At 36.1% G+C, this 21,580-nt stretch overlaps 1 protein-coding gene across 1 annotated transcript; it reads left to right on the top strand.

The window, feature by feature from the left end:
• The first annotated feature begins 77 nt into the window (after positions 1 to 77).
• LOC110458205 lies at positions 78 to 19,068 on the top strand. Its single transcript, XM_021509808.1, has 6 exons — positions 78 to 164; positions 2,684 to 3,549; positions 4,795 to 4,821; positions 6,207 to 6,395; positions 8,120 to 8,275; positions 14,719 to 19,068. The coding sequence occupies exons 2-6, from the start codon at positions 2,685 to 2,687 to the stop codon at positions 15,393 to 15,395; spliced, it is 1,914 nt and encodes a 637-aa protein (XP_021365483.1). The 5' UTR covers positions 78 to 164; position 2,684; the 3' UTR covers positions 15,396 to 19,068.
• The last annotated feature ends 2,512 nt before the right edge of the window (positions 19,069 to 21,580 follow it).

Below are 21,580 nucleotides of genomic sequence, written 5' to 3'. Positions count from 1 at the left end.
TCTTAAAATAGAACTAATTAGTCAGTGAAATGTTTGTAAATGGGCGTTTTGATTGCAGGCAATTGAGCGCCTCTTAGTAATAGATATTTTACTTTCGCTTTAGAACAGAAAGTTGGATAATCTTCACTTTGGGAGAAGCCGTGCATTTATGAAAAACTGTAAAGGTACATTGTAGTCAGATATAAATATTTTAATTAACATATTTCTTATATGCACCAGTCAATGGCCAGTGTTACAAAAATAACACTCATGATTAACAAAATTACTGAATGCATGCAAAGGGATCAGTTACAACTTTTTGTAATATAATCTATTAGGTACTAACTCCAGTTTGATTACGAGACGATAAATATGCAGTTTGGTAGTTCTAAGTGGATTCTACAATTTTGGATAAATGATATTGAGATATTTAAGTTCACGTTTATTTGTATTCACAAGTAATCAAATTCACATCAAGTTTTCATATTATATGATAAAAAGGTTGTTGAATTTCTTTCTCTCATTGAAGATTGTTAAAAAAGTATCTGAAAGTTTTCTTTTTAGCTTGAAGAAGTCGCACAACTAAATCATTTAATATATGTTATTACCAAACATTTTAGCTTATAACTTTAATATTTGAAGTTCAAAACCAGTGACAACTGTCTAGATTCATAAAAACATACCTTGCAAAGGCTACCAAATGACTTCTTTGGTAGGTTAAGTGGCATGTTGGATTTTCATAGCGCCAGTAGTACTTGAGGGCAAACACTCTGACAAAATCCCAGTAACATCTGGAGTGCCTCAAGGAACCTGTTTGGTCCCAGTCCTCTTCCTCATAGTGCCTCAAGGAACCTGTATGGTCCCAGTCCTCTTCCTCATATACATCAACGACTTCCCCGAATACATATCGCACAGTACACTAAGACTTTTTGCAGACAACAGCATACTATACAAAACAATCAACAACAAAGATGACACGACAAAACTACAAGCAGATTTAGATGCAGCTAGTAAATGGGGAGAGGATCGACTGGCTAATGAAATTCCACCCAGACAAATGCACCATACTCACTTTATCACCAAAACGCACACAAATTAAAACACCAATACACTCTCCACGACCACACACTAGAATCTGTAACTTCAAACAAATATCTAGGCATCACACTACAAAACAACTTAAAATGGAACAAACACATTAACAACATCACATCAAATGCAAATAAATCACAAGGCTTTCTTAAACGCATCCTAAAAATAAATTCACCACACATAAAAGAACATGCATACAAGGCCATTGTAAGACCAAAACTTGAATACTGCTCTTCAGTTTGGGAGTGCCCACATTATACAAATAACATTCTAAATCAATTAAAAAAAGTACAATGAAGAGCAGCATGATATGTCCTAAACAAATACCATAACACAAGCTCAGTCACAGATATGATACACAACTTGTAATGGCCAACACTACACACACGCAGAACAAGAACACGCATTATTCTTCTTTACAAAATAATACACCAACAAGTAGCAATACACACTAACAATCTCATCCCGGCAGACACCAGAACACGTCAAGGACACGACCCTAGTTACAGACATATCTACACATCTAAAGACACATACAGACACTCATTCTTTCCATACACCATGGATAACACAGTGGAACCTCCTACCCAAAACAATAATACAATCAGAAACACTAGCAGAATTCAGAACATGTACCACATATAACAATCGAACATATACAAAACCTACAACATAGCTAACACTCACTCACTGCTTTTAACCTTTTTTTATCCTATAGCAAATAACAAAAATCTAAAAAAATAAAATCGCTGTACATAATGATTAACGCACTACAGCACAAGACCGACTTCCGTAATCCTCGCTATCGACGGAGGAAGGAAAAAAGATGAAGAAGTTTACAAGCAAAACTGGTGACCCAAAACAGAAATGCCCCAGACATTTTGCCCCTGTGCAAATCCACACACAGACATGGAAATATATCAAAAGTATATATTTTTCAAAAGTTAAAAACTGAACATTTCACTTATCTAAAAATCTGTCATCAGTTCCTTATTAAACTCCTTCAGTGGCTCAGTAATTAGCCGGAACTTATTTCAGATAGGAACTACAGACGTATGAAACACTTGCTGATTGGCTGATTTAGTTGTGTGAGTCCTGAAACACATTGCTGAAATGAAAACCTTTAGATTTTGTAAATATGATATAAATATCAACACAAATGGAGCAAAATTAAAACCCATTATATATCCCCCTTCCTTTTAGAATCGAATCAAATACACATTTTCTTCAAGACAAATTCCAAGGACCCTATACATTTGGTGGTTAAAAGGTAAAATGTCAAATTAATTATTGCTCTGCCCTTTTTAATAATAAATATGGACTTCAATATATTACAACTAATGTTTTTTCTTTTAAGACAGTTTGGACTTCCTGAGGGTTCCACACCACTTCATTTTGTCCTGATCGTTTATATTTTTTCACACATAAACAAAAAAATTTGAAAACACAGACAAATCAATCTTTTTTATCTTCTTAACAATGACTGTCTGACCTGGCATAAAGGAAATGTATATGTATTATTTTAAGACCCTATAGTGTGGTTTAGTGACACAAAAATTGCCTCAGACATATTTGAAAAACAAACAACCTGGTAATTTTCTTTCTTTTGCAGAATGGCTGCAGCTACTTCTAGAGCAATTTTTAAACCAATCAAAGCCAAGGAGAAATATCACGCATGCATTTCGTACCACAAGACGGACAAGGAAACAGTGAAAAAACATATTGTAAAGGAATTGAAAAAACTCAATTTCGAAATAGAAGATGTAAGTTGTGGTAGCGAAACCATAGATGACTTTCCTAAAAGTTTGAAGGAATCAGACGCTTGGATAGAGGTTTTAACAGATGGGTACAAAGATTGTAGATGTTGTGAGTCCCGCTACATCACATTTACGGAAACAAGACAGAAAACCAAAACAAAAGAACTGCAGAAACTCATACAGATCCCGCAAGATGGGGACAGACAGAAGATTTTGCTGCGTGTGCACAGTGATTACTCAGCTGATATTGATGCCTTTAGGGGACTAGAATCCTCCTGGTTGGACGATCTACAGCGGGCCATAGTCACCCGATTCCACGTCTTCTTGTCATACCATAAATCTAATGAAAAATTAGCGGAAGAAATCATGAAATGGTTAACAGAAAGAGACTACTTAGTTACCCACAGGAGGAAGTTTCTGTCTGCAAATGATGCCAAAAAGAAAGCTGTGAATGAGAAAATGTCCGACAAAATAATAACATTATTTTCAGATCTGTATATGGAAAATCGTGGAGACCTTGATTTGGTTATGCCTATCGTGAGAGACAGAGGGCAGGAAGGATGGATCCCAGTGGTGATTGAATGGAGCAATGCAATCAACCAGTTCCTAGACTACCATCCAAAGGTCATACTAGTGATGTCTGCAGACAAACGTGGGTTAAAGGAAACAGAAAAATGGGAAAAGGGAATGGAAAAATTACAGAAAGGCATTGATAATCCAGGTACATGTATGTGTAATTGAATAAGACATCAACTCTGGTATAACACATTCTTCATATATATATATTTTTTTTTGAAGATTTTAACTGTTTTTACTAGGTTCTTTGAATTGTTTATACTAGGTAATTTGAACTGTTTATACTAGGTAATTTGAACTGTTTATACTAGGTAATATTAACTGTTTATACTAGGTAATTTTAACTGTTAATACTAGGTAATTTGAACTGTTTATACTGAGTAATTTGAACTGTTTATACTAGGTAATTTTAACTGTTTATATTAGGTAATTTTAACTGTTCATACTAGGTAATTTTAACTGTTTATACTTGGTAATTTGAACTGTTTTTACTAGGAAATTTGAACTGTTTACACTAGGTAATTTGAACTGTTTATACTAGGTAACTTTAACTGTTTATACTAGGTAATTTGAACTGTTTATACTAGGTAATTTTAACTGTTTATACTAGGTAATTTGAACTGTTTATACTAGGTAACTTTAACTGTTTATACTAGGTAACTTTAACTGTTTATACTAGGTAATTTGCTTTTTTCTTGTAATTCATGCTAATGTTCTTTATGTTAAAATGCCATCAAATTTGATTGTCACAGATTATTGGTGTAGCTCAACTTCAGACACCATATTTAGATCACCTACTGTAAAGTTCCATATATCAGGAAATATTCGTTACAGTTAACTTTTTGCGCTTAGTACAGCTGTAATGAGGGTGAATTTACATATTTTAACATAATGTACATAATCATTAACATCAAATGTGAAAAGCGAAAAACACTGGGCTTATATGGATTTTGCCATAATTAGCGCCCCTCCCCCTATAGGTGCCCCTCCCTCTTTTGGGGAGGAACTGAAATTATGAAGACTCTTCCTACCCCCACTTCCCCTCCCAGACCTGATCAGGCCTGATCAATAAGTTAAAATACTTACACTCTAAGTGGATGAAACATTTGATTTCCAAATCTCCAGCCACACCAGATTGTCTAAAATGGTTGAAGTTGTATAACTTTTTTCTTTCATAACTTGCTTTTTATGAACCTATTACAGCAATCGTTTTTAAAGTGCCCTGGTGCTAATTATTTCAAAATGCAGTAAAAACATTTAATCTTTTTGTCCTGTCCCAATAACAGAAAGTTGCGAGAAAAATAACGTTTAATAAACATGTTTATTTATAGTGTGTCATGTTTGATTACTTCTAAACTACCTAAAGTAAATTATTTGTGGTCAATTTCAGAGGGCTTGCCTTCTGATTGTGGAACAGGTACGTCTTCTTTTTTTGGCTACTAATATATAAGATTTTATTTTAAAGGATTTCACATACGATGGTAAACCAGTGATAATTTTGCTTTATTTGCCATTGTGTTTTTTGTTATATTTGCCATTGTTATTTTGCTTAATTTGCCAATGTTATTTTGCTTTATTTGCCAGTGTTATTTCGTTATATTTGCCAGTGTTATTTTGCTTTAGTTGCCAGTGTTATTTCGCTATATTTGTGTTTGTTATTTTGCTGTATTTACCGTTGTTATTTTGCTGTATTGGACATTGTTATTTTGCTTTATTTGCCAGTGTTATTTTACTGTGCAATGTATTTACCATTGTTTTTTCTTTATTCACAATCTTACTATTTGGTTGGTGCAGTATTTTTGGCACTCTTTATAAGATGGCTAAGGTTCAATTTTTCTGAAACATGTCAAGTTTGATTTGAATTTTGATATTCACTTTTTCCTAGAAGGCATTTCAGCGGTATTTTCACATCATTTTATCTTTCTTATGAACAAAAACTCCAACAGAAATCTGTAAAGGGTAATGAATGCTGTTATAAATATCAAAAACACAAATTCTGATACATCTGCCTTCTGCAGGGCATTATGGCTTCATCATGTCTGTCTGTCTGTGAGTCTGTCTACATTTGTTTCTTTGTGCCATACATCATGTAACTTTTTAACTCAACTTCACCAAGCATCATCAAAAGTAATTTGTAAGAAGAAGATAGCTTTTCTTTCTCTTGTCTCTTGGTTGAATATTTTGGCTGGTTAATTCTGCTCTATAACTTCACTAGTCCTCAACTCATCTCCACCATTCTTCATGTCGGGTTCAGTACTAGGTAAGAGATATGCTTTTTGTTCGAGGTAATTCTGTCCGAAATGTCAAGGCATATCAAGGTCAAAAAGAGAGAAGTTTTGCTTATCTCCACCAGCTCTTGGTATTTGTTACATCAGTGCTCACAGATAACAAACCATCATGTGTGCTGTGTATTCAGAAAGAGGCTATTATTTAGGTCGCTTAGGCCGAAGTACTGGTGTGTCGCTTGTATGATAATGTTACAGTACTAACCAAAAATTCATACTTTGAACAAAGAATTTGAATCAAGATTCAACAAGTATTGACTATTTTCAGTGCAGTTATGTGTATCTTTCAAGCTTCATTTGCTTGATACTGTAAAATCATACGTTTTTGTGGGACATTAAATTTCGTTTATTTTGTGGATAACGAAAATCCACAAAATTAAGTTTGGTATGATATAGATAGGGGAAAATCAGAAGTCAGCAAAATATTATGTCCTTGAAACAGGTTAGTACCGGTATATGAAAACCACAAAATTTTAACCACACGAAAATAAATGATTCTACAGTATGTCATTTTCAGCGAGACAAGATGGTCCTCCTGGTATACTTGCTTACCAGAGTATCAAGAGTGTGGTTCACTCTGTTGGCAAAATTCGAGTTGAGAATCCTCATTATATTGAGCATGGAACAGGATTTTGTGTAGGGAAAAAGGAAACTCCAGAAAAGCGTTATGTCTTTACGGCATATCATGTAATTGGACAGATGATAGGTAAGTACTGATCAAAGCGATGTATCATAGAACTTCAAACTATAACTACATAAGTACTGCCTTCAATGGTTTTACTTCAATATTCTATCATTGCATTTAGACATGGTGTACTTGAAATCTATATTGAAATTAGCCTCAGCTATTGGTGTAAGGATCCATCCCCACTCTTTGGTACTTATATAGTCCCTAAGATGTAACATAGAAATTATTCAGATCCCCACTCCGACCAAGTGGAGATCTGAATAATTTCCATGTTGTGTCTTAGGGACTTCTTTGATATAGTACAATTTTTGTGCATGAGAAGATAACACATTCATGCCAATAAAATTGGCCCCAGGTTCTGGCCCTGCCAATGGGGACATAGTCCCTATGGTCAAAACATGGAAATAGTTAAGATTCCCTATTTTTTATTACATATATACTATTACAGGGCAAGAAGAGACATTGAAACACTCATGCTGATTGCCCTGTTGGTTTATTCCTTGGATCACAATTTAGAAGAAGTTTAAATGACCACATTATTAGCTCACCGGTTCCAAAGGACCAAGTGAGCTTATGCCATACCGTGGCGTCCGTCGTCCGTCAACCATATTTGACTGGAAGCATCCCTAGGTGGCGGAGATTCAAAACTGTACAAAGTTTGGGGCTGACCCCCTGGGCTAAGGGGTGGGGCAAAAATAAGTTTTTCACTTTGAAATGGTTTAGATCCCCACCGTATAACCATATATACAACTGCTGAGTATGAAGAGAAGAATGCACAGTTGCTTCCAGGATGGTCCTAGGGTCTGGCCCCACCCTTGGAGACATATATAGTCCCTGGGTCATAACTTTGAAATGGTTGAGATCCCCTCCCCTAAACTATATATACAAATGCTGGGCATAAAGAGACGAATGCAGTCATGATAATAGAATAGACCCTGGGGTCTGATTCAACCCCTAGGGACCTAGTTTCTTAGTCTCAGCTTGGAAACAGTTGAGATCCCCACCCTATAACCATATATACAATTGCTAAGTATAAAGAAATGAATGCACATATGCTTCCAGGATGGCCTTGGGGTTTGCCCCACCCTTGGAGACTTAACACCTGGGTCATAGCTTCGAAACGGTTGACATCCCCACCCCAAAACTATAAAAAAAAAAACAAATGCCGGGGCAAAAAGAGACGAATGTAGTCATGATATTACTAATTAGAATTGATCCTGGAATGGCCTTTGGGTCTGGCATATTCCCTTGGATCTCATTTGGAGAATATTTTGCCATGATTGCTTAGATATCCAGGGGAGCGATACAGGCCCTCTGGGCCACTTGTATTTATATTGTGTGCTTGCTGTGTACTAGAAGAGATGCTTTTCAATTTTCAAATATATCTGTCGTGGATTATCAGTTGATTGAAATCAAATTAGATATCTAATACAGAGGCAGAAAATATATGATATTGCTTTGTGTGAGTGATTGTTATTAAGTTAGTTATTAGTTATATCATGTACATTTTATCATTTTGCAATATTTAGGGCATTTTATATATAGAAATAAAAAAAAAGTCTTCAATCAGGCCATATCCATGGAAATGAACAACCCCTAGAATTTTTAAATCTATATTTCAGACAGTCATACACCTAAGGTATAATGCTTTTAAAGTCTGTTTGTGGGCAGCCAATATTGAATTTTAATACAGGCTGTTATCAAACTTCTAAACAAAAATGTCAAATATTTTTTTCAAACAGATCGCATGATACTTTCCTTAGTGGAGAGATGTGAAGAAGATCAAGCAAAAAAACAGAATCTGCTAGAAAAGATTGGTTTTCGCAAGGAGGAAGTTGAATATGCCAACAAGGTGTACAACTACAGGCAAACAAAAGCAGGAGAGTTAAAGTTAGGAGGCAAGTTGGAATTTTGTGATTTTTATCTTACTTTGTTTGGTGTCATCGTTTATGCACATAAATTGGAAAAATCAGAATTGGTATAGAATTAATATCTATCATTATTTGCTCCATATTTATTCTTAAGGTTTTGTGTGTGTATATTTACAGTATGGCATAATTGAAACTTAAGGTCAAAAATGTAATGTCCTTGTGATGGTTATAATTATAACAAAAAACACAAGTCAAGGATCACAAATATGTTCTGCCTACTTTACACAAGCTTTACCTGAAAGAAGGCAGAAAAGTAATTAATATTATATATATATTTATTAGCTCACCGGGTCTGAAGGACCAAGGTGAGCTTATGCCATACTGTGGCGTCCGTTGTCCGTCGTCAACAATTTCTTCAAATGACTTCTTCTTCTTAACCACTGATTAGAATTTAACTAAATTTGACTGGAAGCATCCCTAGGTGGTGGGGATTCAAAATTGTACAAATGGTGAGGCTGACACCCCGGGCTCAGATGCAGGGAAAAAGAGGGCAATTTGGCTTTGTTGCTTTAAATGACTTCTTCTATGGAACTAAGAGATGGATACCAACCATATATTTGACTGGAAGCATCCCTAAGTAGTGGGGATTCAAAACTGTACGATTGGTGGGGCTGACCCCCCAGGGCTGATTGGGGGGGGGGGGGGAAGGGTTATTTGGTATATTGCTTTAAGCAACTTCTTCGCTGGAACTAAGAGATGGATATCAATCATATTTGTTGGAAGCATTCATGGGAGGGAGGGATTCAAAATTGTACAAAAGGTGGGGCTGACCCCCGGGCTAAGGGGTGGGGCCAAAAATAGTTTAATACTTGGAAATGGTTGAGATCCCAATTAATTATATATAACCATATATACAATTGTTTGGCATAAAGAGAAGAATCCACATATGCTTCCAGGATATGGCCCTGATTCCTGGGCCCACCCTTGGAAACATAGTCCATGGGTCATAACTTTGAAACAGTTGAGATCCCCACCCCAAAACTATATATACAAATGCTTGGCGTAAAGAGACGAACGCAGTCATGATATAAGAATAGACCCTTGGGTCTGACCAAACCCCTGGTGACCTAGTTTCTGAGTCACAGCTTGGAAACAGTTGAGTTTTCCACCCAATAACCATATACACAATTGCTGAGTATAAAGTGATGAATGCACACATGCTACCAGGATGGTTCCAGGGTTCGCCCCACCCTTGGAGACTTAATCCCTGGGTCATAACTTAGAAACAGTTGAGATCCCCACCCCAAAACTATATATACAATTGTTGGGCATAAAGAGACAAATGCAGTCATGATATTAGGGATTGACCCCAGGGTCTGCCCCACCCTTGCAGACTTAACCCCATGCAGGGTCATAACTTTGAAATGGTTCAGATCCCCACCCCAAAACTAATATCCAACTGCTGGGCATAAAGAGGCGAGCGCAGTCATTATATTAGAATATACCCTGGGGTCTGGCCAAACCCCTAGGGACCTAGTTTCTGAGTCACAGCTTGGAAACAGTTGAGATCCCGACTGCATAAACATACATAAAATTGCTGGGCATGAACAATCTGATACAGAAATACTACATGGATTGGCCTAGGGGTCTGGCCCATTCCCTTTGATCTTATTTGGAGAATATTTTGCCATGATTGTTTAGATATCCAGGTGAGCGATACAGGCCCTCTGCGCCTCTTGTATATTGTTTTATCACATAATGTACTGTGTTATCCAGTGTATATACCCATGTCATATTTGTTTGCATATTAACCCATGTAATATGACCTACAATGTATCAGCCCTGTGATTGGTTGTAAGTTTCAGTTGTTTCAATTGTGACGTCACGCCTAGGACAAGTACATGACGTCACAGACTTATGCACTGGAGTCAAAATTACGGCTTGTTACATTTCAAGGGTGCATCTTAATTACACTCGTTTTCATTTCATATGAAATTTATGAAACTTGTCACAAATTTTTCAATTTAGCGATCCTCTGAATTCTAAGACTCGCTTCATAAATCTCATATGAAATGGAAGCTCATGTAAGATCCTATATTTATGTTATGTATTGTTAAAGTCATTGTCTGTCTCTTATGTGTGAAGGGGCCACGGTGGCCAAGTGTTTAAGGTGTTCGACATTCTGCTACCACTATAGTGGTCAGGGGTTCGAGGCCTACATGGGGCAGTCACCAGGTACCGGCCGTAGGTTGTTTGTTTTTCTCCGGGAAGTCCAGCTTTCCTCCACCACCAAAACATGGCACGTTCTTAAATTTTCATAGCTGTTAATAGGATGTAAAACACAAACAAACCAACCTAAATCTCTAAAATAGGAGCTGTTTGCTCCAAAAAATATCATTTAGTGTTCTAGTGTATATATATATATATATAATAAGTTACTAAATGATGTCAACAGTGGGGACAAAATGAAGTCAAAATTTCGAATTAACCCACTCCTTTTTCAAGTTATACAAGAGGCAAAGACTTACTATGCATGTATTACAAAATATAATGAATATACATTAAAATATTAAAAAAGAACAGCAATTTTTTTTCGCAAAAGAATGTAAGCGTTTTCCCCAAGGATGAATCCTGGGAAGTCCTACGAAAAAAGTGGACAAATTGTTCAAGTATTACAGGTTTGAATGCAGCCGAAAATATGTAAACTGTAGATATACTTAGAATACCATGTACTGTAAGCAGTGTGGGGAAATATCCAGCGAAGTTTCGTGAGATGTTGGCCCTCAACAATTCATGAAACTGCCAGCTAACAACACTCATTCATCCTGAGGGAATAGGTGGTCTAAAGTTGTTTTATCCAGTAACTTATAGATATATACCTGCCAAGTCACCTGCATTGAAGGAGGCACAGTAGTCCAGTGGTAGGACGCAGGGCCCCTGACCGAAGGGTTGCAGGTTCGAGTCACGGTACGGCTCTGTACATGTATTGTATCTTTGAACACAATACTTTACTCCGCTTGTTCCAGTCTACTCAGCTATAAATGAGTACGTGGTTGGGCAGTGCTAGAAATGTAGAATGCTAGCTGTGAGTGCCGAAATGGCAGCACTGGCTGTATGCTCCCCAGGGAGTTAAGAAAGATATTGGCTGGTTGCAAAGGCCCTATAACCAAGGATAAAAATTTGTGAACCGCATTGAGACGACCTACAAACTAGGTTGTGATAAGTGGTAAACAAGAACCTCGAATAATTATTAATTATTATTATTATTTATGTAGGTTTGCCAAACTATTTGTCCGATTTACACAGGTGTCCTGTTTATACAAGGTCGGCTTGTCATTTTTTGAAAATACAAAAATGTAGTGTTTTGCAAACAATCTGTATACAAGTGTCTCAACATAAACAACAGAGAAATGAATAAATTGCAACGTTAAATTATTTACAAAATATACAGTATATAATACAAATGAAGGGCGACCCAACATTGGATAGCGCTGATTTGTTTATAATGTGTTTGCTTTAGATTGTAGTCGGGCAAGAGAAATTTCAGGACTGGAATAAACAGGTTGTTTTTACATGGATTACTATACCAATTTTTGTGAAACAACATTGGTTTTCGGAAAGGACAGGGTCCGGTTTATACAGGGTTTAACTACAATATGATTTTATAGTGAATATACTGGGACCACAAATCACAGCCAGTTTAGACAGGGATCCAGATTAGACAGGGGCCGGTTTAGACAGGTTATACTGTATTTATAATTCTCGTTGGTAAAAATGGCAGTATGGTTGAATAAATGTGGGCACTGAATCCCAATAAACAGATATATACAATTGCCGAGCCAGGGCCTTGAGTTTTATTTACCATATTACTTTATTTAGAAAATTTTGCCAAGAATTCTTAAATATCCAGGTGAGCGATACAGACCCTCTTGTTTAAGAGGGTACTTAAAAATTAATTTAAGTTCATTGATCAACTACATTATTGATTTATTCTTATTCATTTTTACCTGTACAAATATTGATGATGACAAATAGAACACTATGCAAAAAGCATTTACAGGGAAAATGTATTTACTTTATATTGGGTATGGGGTGTATTCATACACAGCTGCAGAACTTGAAAATTGATCAAATTGATCAAATTTTTATGTTCTTTGAAGACATCAAGCAATGCTACAATTTAATTTCCTCACTCTGTGCTTGGATACATGAATATTTTTAATGATCTTATAAGACTACATATGCATAATGCATTCACGTATATGGATTTCTATTCATGCAGCATTGTTAGAGGAGAACAGACTTTTTACAATACGAATCAATACGAATGAATCAATAATGCTCAACATTAATAATAAATAATTACATCAACCAGCAAAACATAATCAAAAGAGCATGAATCTCCCAAGTTTTGTTAAGACTGCATTTACCCAGTCCAACATTAAAAAAAATAAAATCTGTTTGACGTAACCTGACCAAGGATTTAATGTTTTGTCAAGACCTTGACACAGTCACTTGGTTTTACAGATCCTCATATCTAATAAGGAACAGAATATATTGCACCTTGATTAACCATAAAAGTAAATTTCTATAGAAAATGTCAATGATATGTGTGCATTTGGTCGTTTTTCCAGGGTCGGTCACATATTTATGCCTTACATATGATAGTGTACATACATAATTTTTGTTTTAGGTCCCAGTATTACATTTGTGTGATATTGGTTTTTTTCTAAAGAAATTACCATTTCACTATCTGTATTAATGAAAGGATTCAAAGCAAATCTAATCTAGAGCATCCTTGGGCAAAAGGGACTTCATATTTAATGAATGGAAGGTTTTTGCAATACTAGGGCAGAAAAGTGAGGTACATTAATAATGGAAATAGACATATCTATAAAATCCTTCTCATCTATAATTAGTACCTATGAAGAGTTTTAAACCAAAGATGTAGAAAGCATCCTCAGGCCAGGGGGGCTTCCTCGGATAGAGTAAAAGGGCCCAATATTAATACAAGAAATCGTGCAAAGGTTTGAAAAAGTTGGGATTTCCACCCTCTATCCACATGTAGGAGGACGAGGAATAGGGATAAAGATAGTGCCATCGCTGGAGCTCGAACCTGCGACCCTCCAGCCTGATGCTCTACCTCTGAGCTAAAGGGAAATTCCCTACAGCTGACGCTTGTAAAGCAACCTTATCAATCTTTTACACACATAAACCCTTACACACATAAAGCTTTACTCAACATCATTACACTAACACATTTATCCTACCAGAATTGTCCTTGGTTTTGTTTCCATATTGTGATGGTGTCCATAAGAGAAATTAGGCCATATCTTGAAATGTTCAAAGATTTCCACCATGCATACCTAGCACCATAATTATATACAAAGCTGGACACAAAGAAATGAATGCACATTTCTGGGTTCCTTCCCCACCAAATGGATAAAGCCCAATAACATAATTTGAGTTTTAACTCAAAAGGTTGAGATCCCTATAACTGTATATACATGTGCCTATATGCTTGATATCAAAAGGAAAATACATCAATGCTACAATATTTTGCTCTGGGACCTGTTCCCAACCCTGATGAGGGAAAAAGAGTGATTCCTTAAAGACACTTGAGACCTACCCAAAAACCAATGTATACACATATTGGACATTTTGGAAAAAACAAATCAATTTTACCAGGAAATTGTTGGTCCCTTCCCTAATGGAGATGTAGTATCTTGTTCAAAACATGATGACCAATGTGATTCCCTTTTTATAATTATTTATAAAATTCTTCATCATGTACAGATGAATACACATGTTACTTGGATTGTCCTGGGGTCCAGTCCTGTCATAGGAATTTTGGTTCTTGAATATTAACATAATCTGTAGCCTATATCTACATAGTTAATATAACATAAATTTTATTTATTTTACACCAATTATGAAACAAGTTATTTCAACTTATATGAATCACTCTTGTTGGCCCAAATATTAACGCACACATATTGAATTTGACTTCCTAAACTTGTTGCCACTGTGTATCAGAATACAGTGTGTAAATAATTCTGAAATGTTATTCTTATAAGTATGTTCTTCCTTGTTCATAAATGTATTGTTTTGAGCTACAGTATATGAGAAAATAATGCTGATTGGCCGATATTTAGGAAAAAGAAGACCATGCAATACCAATGTTACCTAAAACGGATAAAGATTTGATGGTGGTCATACTAAGTTGCCTTGGATCCCCAATTTTCAATCATAGAAATGATGCTCATTATGATTTTTTTAATTCCATTCAGACATGTACATGTACTTAAACTAGTTTCTCTTGTGCATCTTCAGTTTCTTCTGATCAATGTCAAAGTGGTAATCTTGATGAATATATAAATATGCTGTGGAGCTTGACAGAGTGGTAATGGGTAGTTGGAAAGTGTTTCCTTTCCATATCCTAAATGTAAATTTACAATTTTTATTTTTAGACTACACTGAAAACGAAGAGAAGGTAGTCAAGAGGTGGGAAGGTTTGAGCATTGACTTTCTCTGTGAGAAGGGCAAAAAAGAAAATGTTCATTTTGAGAGAAACATTCCATTCATGAGCCAGGAGCATGACGTTATCCTATTGATGCTGAAGGCATCAACTGGTTCCAACTTCCCAGATCCCCTACAGCTTGACTTCCGTGGTATTGACGAGTTCTGGCACCTGGTTGGATGTAAAGCAGGACAGGACATCACCAATGTTGCTATAGCAACGTGGTGTCCGGTTTTTAAAGGGCATTCTTTTGATGACTCCAACATTTGGTGGTCACGTAGGAAAACTGACCAAAAACAACTTAAGGATACAGATCACCAATTTTTCGACCTGGACGATTTAGGTCAAGTACCTTTTAAGTGCACAGAGTTCTTTGAGAATGGATGTTCTGGTTCACCCTGTTGGCATGTCGATCCTTCTTGCTCTTCCAAAGATGTTTATGTTCAAGGGTTGTACCTTGGCTGCTTGCCTGATGTGTACTTTACTAAACAAAAAGAAAAACCAGAAGCCTTGGCATTTCGTCATCGACCAGAGAGAGCACTGCCCATGAAGAAAATCTTTGAAATCCTCAATAATTTAAAATTGAGTGCCTTGATCGACGATCTTGGATTCTACAATCAACGTTGAACATTGTGAGATATTTGCATGCATTGCCTATTCAGGGAATAGTTTTCTATTTCGGTCAGGTTACGAATGAGTAAACTGAATACATGTCAAAGCCATCTAAAATACATTTACTTTTGCTTAACTAGAGTTATCATTTCGTTACCTTACCAAAACAGAAAGCTATTCCAGTTGAGCACGTCATCTCACCTCATAACCTGACCACAATAAAACGTTCACTTTTATCTACGGTACTTTTTCCGTGTATATATAACTATTGATATGTCTTGTCGGAAGGTACGCATTTCATTTTCAAAAAAATACTAACGTGTGATTGGTTTAATACAAGTACAATCCTGAAATTTGCATAAGCACTGGTAAAATCCGCCCACATCTACAGCTGTTGAAATCAACAAATCGCAGAAAATTTGCATATTTCCGCCCACAAGTATTGTCGAAGTCATGGAAATGTATTGTTTACTGAGTGAGTGTCACCATAGACTATAATCATTATGTAACAGCCTCATTGTGAAAGTGCACACATACACAGAGTAAGGTTCCTAGCACTTTCTGCTACTTTTGAAGCTGTTCTTCAGTAAGAAGAAGCCCATTTATTCATGGTAACATCACAACAAAATATAATGATGATGTCAAAAGAATGAAAATGAAATATGATAACATTGACGTCATTATACGAATAGACTTATACCAGCCGTTACATCCCTAATCTGGGTAACGTGCTACATGCTATAAAACATTGACTAAGTCACTTCATAACTGACACGGTGGCGTAACCAACTTTGAAAAGGCAAGACATATATTTAACAATATTTGCAATGGAAATAAGTGTTTCAATACAATATTAACATTCAAAACAACTGAATTTCAGTAATCTTTTCCATAATCTGTAAGCAATTTGTGTGAAGTAAATATTTTGTGTAACTGTAACACATTGAAACAGTAATTTGAAAGTTGATGCACTGTAAAACCCTGTACTTAAGTTCAGCTGGACAGAGACTCGAAAATGGGTTTAGGAATCTGTGTGAACAGGACAAATTTAAGATGTTTTAAATTGTGGATGATAGCATTAACAGTATGTCTACCCACAGACTTAGATCTGATCTAATGCCGTGGTTCACCTTACTGTTAGCATTGCTACAGGTAACAACTACAGAAAATAATCTGAAATGAAGTTCCTGATTTAATATAAAAAAGAAATTTAAATGGCCATATTGTGCACAAAAAGTGATTTGTTTTCTAATTAAATAAGTCTCCTATCACGATACTGATGTAGTATATACCGATACGTATCCTTGCTCAATGCGTATACTTTATAACCGTCACGTTGTCTGCAGTCGCCCAAAGAGAACGTTCAGGATATTCTTAGGCTACGGGTTAAGAAACGGCAAAATCAGCCGTGTCAAAGTTTTATTTTGTACACAAACAATGTACGTATTAAACTTGTCACAATGTTTCAAGACCGACTGGTCCTTTCTGCAAGCTATGACTATCAAGCTCACTTTCTATTTATAGGCTAAACGTCCCGTGTCGTGTGACACATATGAAGTTAACAATTGCGTTACATCGTTGTACAGGTAATATATACAAATCGCTCACGTGGTCAGAGCTTCAGCAGTCGGTCTTGAAACGTAGTGCATTGTTTGCGTATAATGTAAAACGTTGATAGAATATATCTGCAAACTTGTGAATGTTATCGAAGTTGTCAAAATAAGTCGAAATAAGCCGTCTAACTAGCAGAAGCTGACCAAAACTATGGCCGATGAATTGGATAACGCCACCACTCCCCGTATCCGTCAGTTTACATGTGACATGTGACGACGTTGCAACGCTGTTATCGGCACAAACAATAGTTATGTGCGGTACTAAACAGGCTCTTTATTGCCTTTCCGTTATCGTCAATTCAGCGCGGCATTTCCCCTGATTTTTAACATTTTAACAAACCAACATTTCAAACATCGTTACTAAGTTGATAATAATTTTTTTTTTAAAAAAAGAGGATAAACGTATCTGAATTAAAAAAAAAAGTGTTTACCTTACCTTTTGTTTTTTGCTGTGCATATCATAAGTCGTTTTAAATTCTGAACACCCCGCTAATAATTGTTTAGCAACGTTAAAGAAAGCATATATTAAAGCACTATTCTATAACAACGTTTGTGGTTAAACCACTCCTCTAAGCCTACATGTGATCGTTACAGAGAGTAAAATTGTACATATACTACTCATGAAATTCATCTGCAAATCCATCTCCAGTGATACATTGTATTATTTATACAGTGTAAAATAAAAAGCAATTTCTGATGATTAATGCGTAATGTTTTAATGGAGAATGAAATGGTTCGAACATAAAGTACATATTTTTATAACTAGGTTCCCCTAACAACTGGCAACAGATCTAATGTCAAGGCTTCAGTGCCAAGATTATTTGATAAACACTGTTCGTGATGTGACATACACAATTACCCGAGCTAACACCATCATGTTTTTATAATCTTTGGTTTTTCATTTGTAAAGCAGCGCACACATTTTCTGTATAGAAATTCTAATGTCATTGATTTTCTTACATTGACATAGCCGTTATGCGTTGATGTAGACCTTGCTGATCGATTACCCCTTTTTTGTACTGCACTCATTTGAAAACGAGGTAAGAAATGCATGACCTTTAAGAAGGAACTTATTATTGTTAAAACGTACAGAATTGTAAAAATTTGAAATTCTGATGAGTCCTCGATACTGTTAGAGCTGCATAATTCTGAGGCAAAGACATTGATACTCAACATGGCGTTGTGAAACTAGCTAATGAGTGATAATGTTTGCGCTAATCATTTTCCGATCAAGTGGATTAACTCTTTCAAACATATTCAATTACAAACATTAATCACATGGATTTGGCATAATCTTTGGCAATTTAATTGCTAGGTCCTAAAATAACAAATTCGCGGTGTAGTAACTGCATTAACTGAACATGTTCAATGAATCCGAGCAATCGGATGATAAAGGAGTTTCACGACATTCTGAAAAAGGCTGTATCAGTGACGTCAATACCAAAAATGTTCGAGAAAATCCTGCTACAATATGTTTCGCATCCAAAAAATCTAGATACCTTAAGATATAAAGTAATAGAAAACATTTGCTTACATTCCGAAACTAGGCCGAAAAACTGGCAATTATACCTAATTTTTGATAAGAATATATCAAACTTAACGGCTATGCATTTCAGTACAGACTTATTCTTTTTTATACTGCACCCTCAGCATTACAGAGTATCTGAAGACTCATGTCTGCTCGGCAGAGTCGGAAAATTAATACTAAAAAGGATTCATCACAGTATCACTCGTTGACCTTGAATACCACTGATAGGTCTTAAATGGACAAAATTGCCATATAGAACAGTAAAAACAAAATATTCAAAACCTCATGCCTAAAACAGATTCTAGTTGACTCTACACAACAACCTTTGTCGTATATACAATGAATCCGGATAGCCTACACATACAGTAAACCCCCGCTAACTCGAGCTTGTAGGGTCCTGATCATTAGTTCGAGGAATCCATGGTATTCGACGAATCCGAGGTTCGACCGACATCGTTATTTTTTTCATCAGATGAACAACAGAAAGTACGAGTACTGCAAATATCGCAGATAGTAGATGATAAAAAAAAAAGTTTAATCAAGATGACATCATATAATACAATTTTTAAATAGCTAAACAATGACAACATATAGCCATCGGTACCAAGAAAGTAAATACAATTTAAAAAGCTGCATGTGTAACGTACTTGTCGTTTTGACATAGCCCGCCATAATGTAATCGACTACGTTAATTTTACAAAATATCAAAACGGGAGGAACTCTTCGATCTTTTTAAAATGAAGAAAATATTGAATCCCTGTTATCATAGTGTTGATTGATAAAGAAATTAACAATCACGACGTATTCAAGTTTGAATATTTTTAAAGTTGGTCGAGAATCCGCTATGTGATTTCCGCTTAATATTGCCATGCCGAAATAGGGTTTTACACACCCTGTGAATTAACGTTATGCATTATAACTGCGAAGACTATTTATAAACATGAACAATTATCATATTAAGCTTAATAGCTATCTATACTATATAATGGCACGGCTCCCATGGGAGGCCACCAACTATTATGCAATTTGCATTCCTGCACTTTGTTTGGGCAATCAAATCACAAAAGTATCACGACATCGCCAAACACATTTAAATATCATACATTATTCAATTATGTAACACAACATGAATTGACATCATTGGCTAAATTTATTACCAATATTAATGACATAATTAATTTACAATACTAATGTCCATCCTGTTCCACCATGTATTATTGCCACCCATTTGTATATATGTATTCTCTACACTGTATTGTTTATGAGAATAAAACAATTGTCATTGTCATTGGCGTTTATTGACACACAAGGAGTTATGCGATGCATACAAGCGTTTTATCGAATGAGTGATTAAATACATTATCTATTTTGATATCATTTGTATCATTGTGAATTGGTGTGGATAGTTAAATTGAAGTCTACGATGATGGAGCTACCTTTGTTAGGGAACAATCAACCAACAATCACAGTTACTATTCTTCCGCCATCGATATTCTTCCGCCATGCACTTTATCCATAAGAATTCTCGTAGATGACAGAATTTTTGTGAAGCTCTCAGGATTTTAAGAAGGAATTCGATTTCCCATATTGATGTTAAGATTCTGTAGCTATGACCTTGACCTGGAATATGCAACCCTGACCTTCAACTTGTGATCATGGATTGATGTGTGGAAAATTGCTTTGTGAAATTTGGTTGAAATTTTAGACAGAAAAGCATGGATAAACTTGTAACTTCCACTATTATGTATATTTCTATAGCTATGATTTTGACCTCCGACAAGTCTCCAGAGGTTGATGTAAGGAATAAGTGTGTGATGTTTCATAAACTTTGATTGGAACTGCTGTCAGGAATCTGCGTATGAGCCAAATATAGGCATTTCCTGTCATAATGCAAATATTCTGTAGGTGTGACGACCTTCAGTACCATCTTTGTGGGAGTAATATCTATTGGGCGTAGTTAATGTCAAACGACCGACATTTTGTTAACTTTTAACGTTCAAGATGACAGTCGTGGTCTCTCGTAGATATTTTGGTTTGACTTTGGTCATACATTGTGGGAGTGCTTGAAGAGGGTTGGGAATATTCTTTTCGTGAAGCAACCCACTTTTCAATTCACGGTCAAAAATATCAACTTTAGCTATTCATTTGCTATGACACCGACGAGAGTTAAGTAGGGCAACTTTGAAGGCCATAATTTCCCCAAAGTCCTGGCGACTACGGAGCTTTTTTAGGAGAAATTATAGGAGAAATTTACAACAGTTTCTGTTTGAGTATGTGGTTGGTTGAAGCAATAAAATACATCGATATTGGTAAAGATATTTTAGCTGCTCAGCGGTACGTACGATAATGGTATCGGACTACATTGTATCGGTGGCTGATTGTAAAATCCGGTAAATTATTTAACTGTTCCGTGTTTACAGAATAATATTTCCCAGGCTGTAGTGTTTTCATTGACATGTGTCCCCTGTGAGTAGACAACACCAGAAAGCAGTTTTCCAATGTTGCATCATATAGTTGTCTTACCTACTATCTCTCATGGCATTATGATGGTGGAATCAAAATCGGCTACAAAAGTCTCGTAGTTTCCCGTTTAATTTAAGTCACATAGTATATCAATATACGACTGCACCGAGCACACAGATGATCAGCACACACCATTCGGGTAGGGCTATTTAGTCGCACATACTGGCAAGGTTGTGGTCACTAAGTTGATCGAGTGCTGTAGACCCTCCATGGAAATTGATGATCGTTTGCCGTTGTTGGACATCACTCAAGGTGATGAGTGTTGCTTCTGGCAGCACACTGTTATCTCTCAGACATACAAATATGGCCGTCATGCCACTTAGCGATCCAACGTCACTGAAGTCGGGCCGTCCCGTTATCTCGCCGCCAAGACTGCTGTGTTTAGCCATCTCTACAATTAAAGTGTTGCGTCTGTCGTTATGAACGCTTGAAAACAGCCAGTTTTTATCTCTCCACCCACCACGCAACAAGGCGACAAACAATGAATCTACCACTGAAATCAGAAAATGCATAATTAGAACATTACGCCGGCAGAT

The sequence above is a fragment of the Mizuhopecten yessoensis genome, unplaced genomic scaffold (genome assembly GCF_002113885.1).
Source record: "Mizuhopecten yessoensis strain PY_sf001 unplaced genomic scaffold, ASM211388v2 scaffold9501, whole genome shotgun sequence".
Taxonomy (NCBI): domain Eukaryota; kingdom Metazoa; phylum Mollusca; class Bivalvia; order Pectinida; family Pectinidae; genus Mizuhopecten; species Mizuhopecten yessoensis.
This window is presented reverse-complemented; position numbering and strand designations above follow the sequence as displayed.